This window comes from Tympanuchus pallidicinctus, unplaced genomic scaffold (genome assembly GCF_026119805.1).
Source record: "Tympanuchus pallidicinctus isolate F22 unplaced genomic scaffold, pur_lepc_1.0 scaffold4, whole genome shotgun sequence".
Lineage (NCBI taxonomy): Eukaryota > Metazoa > Chordata > Aves > Galliformes > Phasianidae > Tympanuchus > Tympanuchus pallidicinctus.
The window spans coordinates 22185640-22197589 of record NW_026294758.1 but is presented as its reverse complement, the minus strand read 5'-3'; the positions used below and the strand labels follow the sequence as shown (position 1 = coordinate 22197589).

Here is an 11950-nt window from a genome sequence, read left to right as displayed (position 1 = left end):
TCATATTATTATTTTGAGGTGACTGTGGAATATGGAATTATTTCTTGCAATATTGGAAAATACTTGCTTTTTTTACTTTCAGGATAAAGATGGAAAACCAATACTCCCAAAGCCTGAAGAAAAACCTAAGGTTAGAAAACTGACAATAATACCAATAAAACTGACAATAATGTCTAACTGACAATTCACGCTCAGAGTGAATAGATACCCTGTTTTTTCCCCCTTCTGTCGTCACTTGTCTCTATGCCATTATGTAAGTCTGTTGATTTGTTTGTGTCTTTAATTCCTTGCATGAAAAGCACTGATCTGAAGAGTCAAGTAGAAGCCATTTTTACTGAAATTTACTGGCTGTGAATGAGGAGATCAAAGTAAGAAAAAGATCTAGAGGTTACTTAGGTATTGAGCAGTTACAGAAGTAACTGTTAACACAAAGAAAAGCTTTTGTAAAGAAATAGTATAAGGTGTCTTGTAAAAGTCTGTTGGAGCAATTGAAGTACAGATAGAGGAAAAGTAGGAAAGTCAGTGTTTTCTTGACAGTCATCAAATATAAGGTAATATAACTGGAAGGAGGCAAAAAGGTGCTACAGACATTTTCCTAAATAAAGAGATCAACTTGGACTTCTCAAGAAGCATCTTTGTTATGGCTTGGAAAGTGCAAGATAGATTGAGTGGATTAAATAAAAAGTTTAATGGTTACTTGAAAAAGTACAAAAGGAAAGCGAAAAAAAAAAGTAGAAAAAGAAAAGTAACTGAAAAGAAAGGAACTGAAATATTATGACTTAAAGAGCCATAAAGAGCCAAAATATTTGGGCTGGAATTGGAAAAGTACAGTTAACCTTCGTTCTTCTGAAATGAGTGTGAAGTTCAGGACCAATCTAAATGAAAATGAAATAGTGCTTTTGTAACAGAAATGTGAATTAATTTAGTATTCAAGCTTGAAATATGGAGGAAGACAATGACAGTAATGAAAAGACTTCACATTTCTATAAATTTGTGTCTGTCAAATCTCAGATATTCAGCCATCTGGATGGGTGATGTGTGAGAGCTGCACAGAGGAATACTGACAAACATGTCACAAGAGAAAAAAGAGAAGGCTTTGAGGGAACCAGAACTGATGTTAGGAGACAAGTTCTCTTGTTTCACAAGGAGCACAAAGAAAAATGTGCCTAGAAGACAAATGCTCCAAAACAGGAAAAAAGTACAAATTAAAGGAGGCTGATCTATAGTATGAATGAGGTCCAATACCAAAGCAAAACAGGATATCCTATAGCCAAAGAATGACATTTTTAGCAGAAGGATAAGTATTCCTGTGCTTTTATACCCTTCTCCATCTGAGACACAATTATAATTGAATATTTGACATATCAGGTGTATGCATGTTTCATGAGGTTTTCTTGTTTTTTTTTACTTTTTTTCCCTCTGCGTTATGTCTCAATTTGTAATTTGAAGAAGGCAGTTTTCAACAAGTCAGACTTGCCAGTGGTGTCGTCGGTAATTCAGATCTATGAAATCGAAAGCAACAAAATAAAAGCAATTCTGTCACTAGCTGACTAATCTTCAAATCAGTTAGCATCTCATCCTCAATTCCTGCGAATTGCAGTCAGTTATTTTCATGATTTCAGCTGGACTTTTAGTAGTTAGGGTCTTCTTTTTGCATGCCCTTAGCAACATATGGTATGATTACTTTTGTGAAAAAAGTTGGTTTTCCTAAATGATTTTTTGAGATAGCAGTTTAGAGAGGAAGTCCTTAGTTATGAATAGTGAAACTTTTCGTGATTAAATAATTTAGAAATTCTTAGGGAAACTGACCAACAAAAGAAACAGTGTGAGAGGGGAAAAAGGTAGGAGTCTCCTTTAAGAATATCATAATATGTCTTATGAACTTAATCAAATAAGTCTTTATTAAATGAACTGCACATAGCCATTTAATGGTTATCACTGATGTTAAATCAGCTGACATTTTGGTGTAAACCTAAAAGCCAGAAGGATCACAGGAGCATTTGTAATAGATCACAGAGTACTAAATTACGAAGTATCAACAAATTCTAACAGTTTGCAGGGCAGGGAAAGAAAGCTGCAATTTATTCACTTTTTCCTGGAGTATTCATAGGGGAAGACATGGAATGTCAGCAGTCACTGCATGAGCTGAGAACTTATAAGTAACACTGCCTCTGGGGAGCTTTACTCTGTACTTCACTGTAAAAAAAAAAATTAAAATGCAAAAATCATAACCTGATGCTGCCGCTTTCCAAAACCTCTGTGTAATTTGTACTTTAAATACTGGAAGAGCATGGCATTGGTTTAGTAAAATATCAGTGTTCTGTTTTTCTTTTCTAGTGAGAAAGTTGCATTTTCATTTCAATAGCCCAGTAAACTGTATTGAACATAATGTTCCCTAAATTTTGTACGCAACATTCTCTACAGTTACGTTAGCTTTTAATATCAAGGAAACTGACTCATTCTGATTTTTCTTGTTGTTGGATTTGCTTTTTTAGTTCCTTGTGCTTTAAAATTCATGATGTTTTTTGGATGTAAATGTCAGAGGTTATTTTGGTATTGGCTACAAAGGTTTGTCTGTAAGAAATAGGCAGTGAGTCACGCATACCACGCATGTCCTTTTTTTGCAGCCTTTGAGTGAATCTGACCTTGTTGATGAATTTTCAAAAGACTTTGCCAGCCCTGCACAGCCTGCAGTACAATCCAAACCATCAAAGTCCAGCAGCACATCCAAAGTAAGTGTAGTCTCGAAAATGTGGTTTGTTAAGACTGGATAGTGCTGCTGTTCATTCAAGAAAAAATATTTCCATTTCTTTGTTATTTCTCTGTGGCTTTCAGTGGAACATGGGGTATGTCAACTCTGTTTGGCATTTAGTCTTTAATTGAAGGGCATCTAGCTTTAAATTTGGACTCTTTTTCTTCCTCATTTTGTACTGTATATTTAAAAAGCAAAACAAAACACTTAACAGATATGTTTGGGGTTTCTGAGCATATTCAGTAAGAATATGCTTTCTGTTTCAGAAGCCGTCAGCTCCTGCATCTGCAAAAACTGCAAAGGATGAAGTAGTCCCTCGTGCCACAGCTTGCTCTGTGCAGTCTTCAGCTCCAACATCTGTGTCTTCTGTGAGTAGTTAGAGCTAAAGGCAACCTCACTCATAGTGAGGAATTCGTAATGAAGAATTTCTCTCGTAGTGAAGAATTTCTTTTCAATATTTCATTTAATACTGTCTTCTAGTATAAAGCCATTACACCCCGCCAATTCCTTATCCACCGAGTGGCCCATTTGTCAAATCCCCATCTCATCAATTGAGAGACAAGAATGTTGTGAGAGATAATGTCAGATGCTTTGCACAAGTCACATAAATGACTTCAGTTGCTCTTCTCTTATCTGCCAACACTTTTACCCCATCAAGGAAAATCATTAACTTTGACAGGCCTGATTTGCCTTTACTTAAGCAGTGTTGGTTGTTAACAGTAATCACTTTGTTTTCCGTGCATAATTTCCAGTAAGATCTGCTCCATGATCTTACTGAGCATGGGGATGAGGCTGACTGACTTTCAGTTTCCTAGGTTTTTCTTTTTTCACTTTTCAGGAATGGGGACTATCCATTTCACCAGTCCCAGTGGAGGTTCGGTTCACTGAACTACCATAATTTCTCAAATATGGCTAAGCGACTTTATCCACAAGTTCCTTCAGGATCTGCAGATGCACCTTGTCAGATCCTGTGGCCTTGTGTACTTTCAGATTCATTAGATGGTCTCAAGCCTGCTCATCTGCAATGAGCAGTACTTCATTCTTCCAATCCCTACCTTTGGATTCTGCAGTCTGGTTAGGACACTTGCCAGGGAAAATGAGGCAAATAAATCATTGAGTGCCTCAGCCTCCAGTGTATCTCAAGTAACCGAGTCTTCTGTTTTGTCCAATCAAGAGAAGGCTCACATTTTACTTAGGCTCCCTTTAATCACTGATGTACTTACAGCAAGGCTTTCTCATTGTCCTTGATGTCCCTTGCCAAATTTGCTTTAAGGACTTCAGCTTTCCCAACTTGATCTCTGGATGTTTGGACAATGTCTCTGTATTTCTCTCAGGTTAGCCATCCTTGCTTTCACTCTCTTCAGATTTCTTATTTGAGCTTGAATTTGACAAGATTTCCTTGTTCATCCTTTAATGTTCACCCATAAGCTCTTAGTCAGTTTCTCTTTACCCCCAGGCAGAGTTTGTGCACCCCAGATGGTCTTTGACATCAAAGGAAACACCCCCTCCTCATCTTCCCTGTTTACCCTTCCCATGGAGCCTTCATCTTTCCATTATAACACACAAGTCATGTGAACCACTTATCCATGATGCCAGTAAAAGCATAGCCCTATGAATGTGATGTGCATTTGCATGGAGTCATTTGGGTTTGGCCCCTGATGAAGTTGTCTTGCTGGCTGGAGGGGATTGTGGTGCATGTCACACTTAAACGGGGAAGGTCAGCAGGGAAGTTCTTAACAGAGTAATTTGAACTGACAGTTCTTGTGGTCTGCTCTACCCCCTGTGCCATTAAAGGGATGATGCTAGTGAATTTAATAAATACTTCGGGAAGAAGAGATTATACAGCAGTAGAATTCAGTAATGTGTGTCTGGCAATTGTAGTGTATGAGGAGTTTTCTTCAGCTGCAATGAAATTCCAAACACATAATTATGTTTTGCTATATCAATACTCTGGCAGGTTGGTCATGTAGCCGATGAAGCACTAGAAGCCTTGTCCAGTGGTCTTGGAAAGGGGGAGCCTGATCTAGAAGAAAAGAAACCTGAGGTGGACAAAGTTAAGGTAGAAAAATATTCAGACCTCAAAAAATGCTTTGTTGGTATACATATCTTCATTGTTTCTGTATTTCCACAGGCTAAACAAGTTGGAGGAGTACTCACACTTTTTAAAAAAGAATATTTACTAGCGAAACAAGTTGTGTTTTGCTTAGGAAATTCTAGTAGGGTTTAAATACAGTGAGTACTTTGTTGTTGTGCCTGTTGGTAGTATTTCATCTTTTGTCAGCTTCTGAAAACTGCTTTTGCTTGAGTATTACTGCAGAAACAAAGCAGAGGTAATGTGTGCATTGGAATTGGCAATTGGAATTGGAATACAGTTTAGTCCTTTTCCGAAAGGAACATTTATGATGAGTTGTTTAAATTAGGAATGTCACTGTGGGCTAAGTGCTAATGAATGTAAAAAAAAAGAGCAACTCTTCTGGTGTTCTAGGAGCATGTCAAACAAAATTTTTTAAGGTTAGTTTTACTGTGATGTCTTCCTTATCGTCTTCCTGTACAATTTGTAGTGGGAATAGTCCTTTATGGATTCAGCGACTGCATTCTCTGCTTAGACTACATGCAGGGTAGTTGCTGAGTGCATTTCAAACGAAGTCAGAATTTTGGCTCAGAGGTACACCGCTGTTATGTTTACTGGCTCATTCTTGCCCATTTACTTAACTCTGCTGATCTTCATTGAGGGATGTGGAGCTACTCCTAGTAGAAAGAAACGCAAAGATAGATTAAGCCTTTTTGAAGGGCTCTTTGAATTTGCATGAGATTTTTTCATCTGGCTTTTGTATTGAATTAGAAAGATTGATTTGAATCAGTAAACTGAAGACACTGAAAAGTTTTGTATTTGAGTTTCTGTTGAGATGTGACAGTTTTATTAATTTTATTTTGCCTTCAAAGGAGAAAACCAAACAGAAAGAACACAAAGAAGATGAACAAACAATTCCTCCAGAGTACAGATCAACGAATGCAAAAGTAATAAACTTAATGTTCTATTTCAGTCTGACCTTTCATTCCTCAATTCACATGGATGAAACTGAAACTGTATTTCATTTTGATATGTTTACTTAAGGCAGTTTTACTCTACATAGAAGTCATGGTTTGTAATTCCTGGATTATCTGATATCCTTCATTAGATGCCTCCATAAGAACTGAAATGGTTTAGATGCAAATGCCTGCGCATGAGTAATTTTGTTTGAGATTAGTATGGTGGAGTCTTTCATCATATTGTAAAATTTAAATTTTTAAGTCATGACTACTTAAAACTGTTCTTAAAACACTCCACAAAACAACAACTTTCAAGTAGAAATTTTTACAGACAACACCACACAACTCATTTGACATAAATGGGTTGCTTACCCATGGTTGATTACCCAAATGGTTGATGGGCAGCCAAGTCCTGCCCATCACTTGCCACAGGTACCAGTGTGACACCGCCTTTCTTGACACTTTATTCAGCAGTATATTGATAGCAAGCTGGAAGTTGAGATCTTATTTAATTCTGCTGCTTACTTTCCACAGAAACAGAAAATTGGAGAAGCTCAGAATCCACACAGTGAATAACTTTTAAGTAGTCATGTCTTTAAGTTGCAGGACCTTGATTTTTTAGATGACGACTTGGGTAACAGAAGTAAATGCTAGAAATTACTAGTTAGATCCTTTTCTTTGGTAGTACTATTTGTCAGTAAGTAAATTTCTGTCAGACTTCTCATATTGCATGGTCATTTAAGGACTGCTTGATTTAATGTAAGGGAATTTTTCTTTTGTAGGATAAAGATGGAAGACCTGAAGAAAAGTCTCAGGTAAAGTGAACATTTACATATTTAGAGGACTGTTTCATTCATTAATGGCTAACTCAAACATTTGTAAGATTTGCTAGTGTTGAATTTTATAAATAGACCTACTGATATTTTTTGTCCTTTTCAATGATAGCCTGTGAGTGAAAACGATCTGTTAGAAGATTTGACAAAAGGATTTTCTCCAGCCCAATCTGCACCATTACCTACACAAACTGTAAAAAAGGTGAGTATATTTATCTTCTAAAGATGTATTTTCAAATAATTTGAGTAACCTTTTGTTTTATTTTTTCCCTTAATTTTTATGCAAATATTCATGAGTGATTAAATTTTAATTCTGTAGCAGGAAATTAGTGGAACAGAGAGCAGGACTTCAATAATAAGAAAAAAGCTGGACAAGTTAGCTTTCGCATTTTCTTACCAGTTGTTTGCATATATAGTGCTTGAAGTAGAAATTTCTGAAAGTGGTACTGGATACAGATGGGCTTGGTGAAATCTTACCTACTCTTAGGTTTTGTAAAACCTGCCTTTGACTTAACTAAGCCAGATTTTAAGTAGCTGAGATGGAAGATTGAACATGAACAAGCTAAGATGGAAAACACCTACATTCTGCGCACAAGAAGACATTTCAATCTAAAATAAGTTAAGCTTTGAAGAAAAAGGAAGCCCTTTAAGAGCGACGTGGGCATTGCATTTCAAATGTGTGGAATTTGATGAATATTTTTCTTTTAGTCATCTCTGTTAGTAATGATGCCATGTCTTGTTTCAGAAAACCAAAGCAGGTAAAAAAACTGCAGATTCTTCAGATGTTATCTCTGCTTCTACAGTTTCCTCAGTGCACTCAGCAACTCCCCTAGCTTCTACATCGGTAAGCAGTTTTCTTTAGATCCTGCTTTCAGACGAGAGATTGATGAGTAGAGTTCGGAGTGCCATAAGGCCAGTTTTACCACTGTAGGCCATTGTAAAGTTAAGTCATTAGTTGTTAATAATGGTTATTGAGATAAAAATGTTTTTTTTTTTTTAATCTGGAAAAAAGAGTTTGGAGTGTTCTGGACATTTTGTGTTTGCCTTTGAAGAGTGTTCTGTCTGTTTTATCTGAATAGTGTCATATTCCAGTTTGTTCTTGAGAGCTCCCTGACTGTTCTTAGAAAACGAGGAGCACAATCTCATGCTGATTGCTCCAGAATTACAGAAGGTATCAGCAGGATTTGGCATTTCAGTTCTGTGGGCAGATGAAGATAGTTACCTGCGTGCAAACAGCTTCATTTTTAGGCTTTGATCTTGTAATGGAACCACACCCTTCTTTTTCTGTTTAGGTAATGTCAGTATCACAAATAATAATAGCATAGTAATCAACCAGTGGCTTAGTAATTTGCATTTTGTAAGCCTAAACGTGAAAGAATTCAGTGTTAGTGAAAGCCCAGGTAGCTCCATGTCCTTCTAATACCAAGATTTTTCTTACGCTGAGATGTAATGTTGTATGTAGGGGCCATTTTCCACTTTGATCCGTGCAGTGCGAGCGCCCTCTAGTGTTTCCAACCCACTTTGAAAGGGGAATGTAGAACAACTAATCCGCAGTGATGATATTTGCAAAATGAATGACTCCTAACAAAAAAAAAACCAACAATCTTTTCTTAGTACTATTCTCATTAGTTCAATTGTGTAACAAAACAAAACCGTTAAAATCAATTCTATAACCTCTACTTGAAATCGATTTCTGTATGTCTTCAGTATACAAATGTTTTTTCCCCAGCTGTTATGACTACTTTGCAATTAGAAACTGAAAACTATCTGTACTGTCTTCTCTGGACAATACATGAATTAGTACTTAACGCTAGCTTAATAAAAAACAATATTTTCACAGCGGATTTGGTTTCTCACATACATTTATATTTTATTAGGGAGGAAAAGAGATGGATGATGCCTTGGATCTCTTGTCTGATTCCCTGGGACAGAGAGAACCTGATCCTGATGAGAACAAACCAGTTGTGGATAAAGTAAAGGTAATAAAAGATATTCTGAAACTTTTGCTATCTCAGTAAAGTGAGGACTTTAATTTTTTATTATTATTATTTCTAAGCAGGCAGTCTTCAGTCAAATGAATTCTTTGTGAATTTTGTCAGAGATATTGAGTTAATACATTTTAGCTATTTGGAGATAATTGTTAAAATATTACAGGAATTTGCAATAATTTGACTTTGCACCCTTTTGTTGTTATTGTTCTACTTATTTTTCAGGTTTCTTCTCTGGCCTCTGAATGTTATGGCCTTTTTGTCAAACCTCATTGACTTTTATGACCCCACAGACAAATTAATCAATGGGGATACTTGTTTAACCAGTTCTATTTTTTTCTACTTGCTTGTTTCTGATTGTTTCATCCTCATTCAGTACTTTTTCCATATAATTGTATAAAGAACTTTCTGTTAATAATTAAAGCACATTCATCTCTGCATAATAGTAGTAGTTGTAGTAAGCCGTAAGCTGAAATACTTAAAGGATTAGTTCTGAAGTATAATCACTATACATAACCATGAATAAAATAGACTCAAAACGGGAAGGTTTCTAGTCTGACTTAAGGTCATTGTAGTGATTTTTGGCTTCCCTATTTCCAGTCATTGGGGACTGACTGTCATGACTTTTTCAGCGTTACTGAGGCTGGGTTGGCAACCACATCAGGCAGTTCCTTCAGGTAGCTGGAATGCATGTCATAGGGTCCCATGTACTTGTGCACATTCAGCCTCCTGAGGCAGTCTTGAACTTGCTCTTTGCTTACAGTGGGAGTGATTTTGCTTCTGCAGCCCATACCTAAATGTTATGAGAGATACAAGAAGCCTGACTGCCAGAGACCACTGAGGCAGAGAGCTTGTTGAGTACCTCAGCCTTCTGCATATCCAGGAGGTTACCTCATTGCTCTCTGCATCTTCCTGAGGAAGTGAAGCAGAGGGAGGTGTGAGACTCTGCTCCAGGGATCCGATGGCAGGTTGGGAAGCACAGAGCGATGGAGGTTCAGAACAGACAATGGGAAATATTTCTTCACTGTTTGGATGGCCCAGCTGTGAGACAGGCTTCTTGGGGAGGTGGTTGATGCCCCATGCCTGTCAGGATTCAGAAGGCAATTGAATAATGCTTGAATTATAAGCTCTTAACTTTTGCTTAGTCAGGCAGTTGGAGTAGATGATTTTCGAAAATTTCTTCCAAGAGAACTGTAATGAAATTTATTATTATTAATGTAATGCTAATGTAATTTAGACAGAACTATTTTCTTTATGGTGGTCTGCTGTTGCATATATAGGTGACTTAGTGAATAGGTGCACCTGTTGAGAGCTTGTAGTTTTAAAACTTTCAGACATTGAGCACACTTGGTTGTGAAATAGAAGTATGTGGATGTTTCCCAGTAGTTCTGTAATTTTAAATTCAAAAGAGGCAGCTGTCCCATTTTTTTTTTAAATGAACACTCACAGTTTTCTGATGTTTATAATGTTTGTCAAACTAATTTGACTGATTTTGTATTTATTGAACTATTTCATGATGCACAAGAGAGAACAACCTTCTGTGTAGTAAATAAGTATCCAATTTTATAATGTAATAGGAACAGGAAAAAATGTAAGTACTGAAATTCTTAAAAAATAAATGTTTTCAGGAAAAAACTAAATCTGAACACAGAGACAAACTTGGAGAAAGAGATGATACTATTCCACCTGACTATCAAAAACTTCTGGAGTCACCTGGTGAGGTAAGGAGAAACTGTGTGGTTTTTGTTACATTATTTTACTGTAACTAGAAATTTGTGCACACATGCCAGAGTTTCCTCTGTGGAATTACAGGGAGAACAGTGAAACCGAACCAGGAAGAGTGTGTGATGTATTAGTATATATAAGATTTACATGTTGAACCTTAATACTAAAGAAAAGCTGTCTGCATCCTTTCTTGCATTTAATATAAAAAAAACAAACAACAGTCTGACTTAGGTAGTGTTTTATAGGCAGTCTGAAAAAATAAATCAATTTTAACAAGCCAATAGTGTGAATATTTTGGCAGATATATGGCGCATTTTCTTAGTTGTTCCAGAGAACCAGGAGAACAAATTCTGTATTGCCCTTTACGAAGATGTTGTTTATAGTCTCCTGTACACAGGAGCTATTTACAAACTGTATGTAATAATGCTTATTGTTTCTAGGTAGTTTCTAGTCTGAGAACTAACTATATATACAAGTATGACCTTTGTGGTATGTATGAAGCCCTGTTAGCTGACATTCACTGTAATGAGTGACTGTGCTGACAGTGATTTGATCTGCTCTAGGTCAAGAAACTTTTTCCTGTAGACTGCAAAGGCAGATGAAATGACATAGTCAAAAGAATAGAGAGTGAAAATACATTGTGAACTGAATTTGAATGTATTTCACAAGTAATAAAGAAGTCAGGTCAGAATAGTTCAACTTTCATAATAACATGAAAACTCCCTGTGTAATACGTGAGAGTGTGTTAAATCATAATAAGAATCTGACCAGCCCAACTTGAAGATGAAATCTTTGTTCCTTCAAAGGGTAAACCTGTCAAGCCAATACCAAAGGATGCTTTGAAAAACAAGGAACAGAAGGTAAAATTTTTTACATTTTTGGTCTGTGATTGTTTGCTGCGTACTCTAATCTTATTCTTTTTCTTTTTTTTTTTAATCTGTGTCCTTTGGAGGCTTAGAATTAACTTTATTGTAAAATGTCATAAGTGCTACTGAATACAGTAGGTAATAGGAACAGCAGACAGCAAAACTTTTCTTAAGAATAACCATTATAAGCACACAAATGTGCTAGTAATGTAGGGATCTGGTATTCAAAGATATTGTGTAGTTTGGAAACCTCAAATAAATGCATCTGTTCTGTAGAGGTAATGTATAGAAGACATACGTAAGGTGATTGAGCCATTCTTTAATGCCTAAAACAATAACTTGGGCTTCAGGAGTTAGCATATTTTAACTTCATAATTAACATCATTGCAGAAGCCTACAGATGAGTCTGCTGCTATCGATGCCCTGTCGGGTGACTTTGATACTAGTCCAAAGACTTCTGCCACACCACAGCACTCAAAGGTAGGACATTTTCTGCTAATAACACACAAAAAAACCCCAAACCAACAGTTTTTCACTACTCTATGAAAGTTGTTTTCTTTGCCATAGCTCAGTTTAGAATCAGATGTATCTTCTTTAGAATGTGCTTTCAAAATGTAATGATTCTTAATACTATAAGGGAAGTTTGATGTGTCCTCAGAAAGCCAGATTGATGGTTGGACTTGGTGATCTTGAAAGTCTTTTCCAATGTTGATAATTCTGTGATTAAGAGATGTTTTAGTTGGTGATGACCTTTTG

General features: G+C 36.4%; 1 protein-coding gene across 12 annotated transcripts in view; it reads left to right on the top strand.

Annotated features, from left to right (window-relative positions):
• The window catches only part of CAST (calpastatin), a 59821-nt gene that overhangs the window by 45125 nt on the left and 2746 nt on the right, over positions 1-11950 (top strand). For all 12 annotated transcript variants that reach the window (XM_052701524.1, XM_052701516.1, XM_052701518.1 and 9 more), the window contains 12 exons: positions 83-130; positions 2628-2732; positions 3019-3120; positions 4710-4811; positions 5696-5770; positions 6565-6597; positions 6728-6817; positions 7361-7459; positions 8493-8594; positions 10232-10324; positions 11135-11188; positions 11585-11674. In XM_052701524.1, the coding sequence (XP_052557484.1) occupies positions 83-130; positions 2628-2732; positions 3019-3120; positions 4710-4811; positions 5696-5770; positions 6565-6597; positions 6728-6817; positions 7361-7459; positions 8493-8594; positions 10232-10324; positions 11135-11188; positions 11585-11674 (993 nt within the window). The remainder of the gene's footprint in view (positions 1-82; positions 131-2627; positions 2733-3018; positions 3121-4709; positions 4812-5695; positions 5771-6564; positions 6598-6727; positions 6818-7360; positions 7460-8492; positions 8595-10231; positions 10325-11134; positions 11189-11584; positions 11675-11950) is intronic.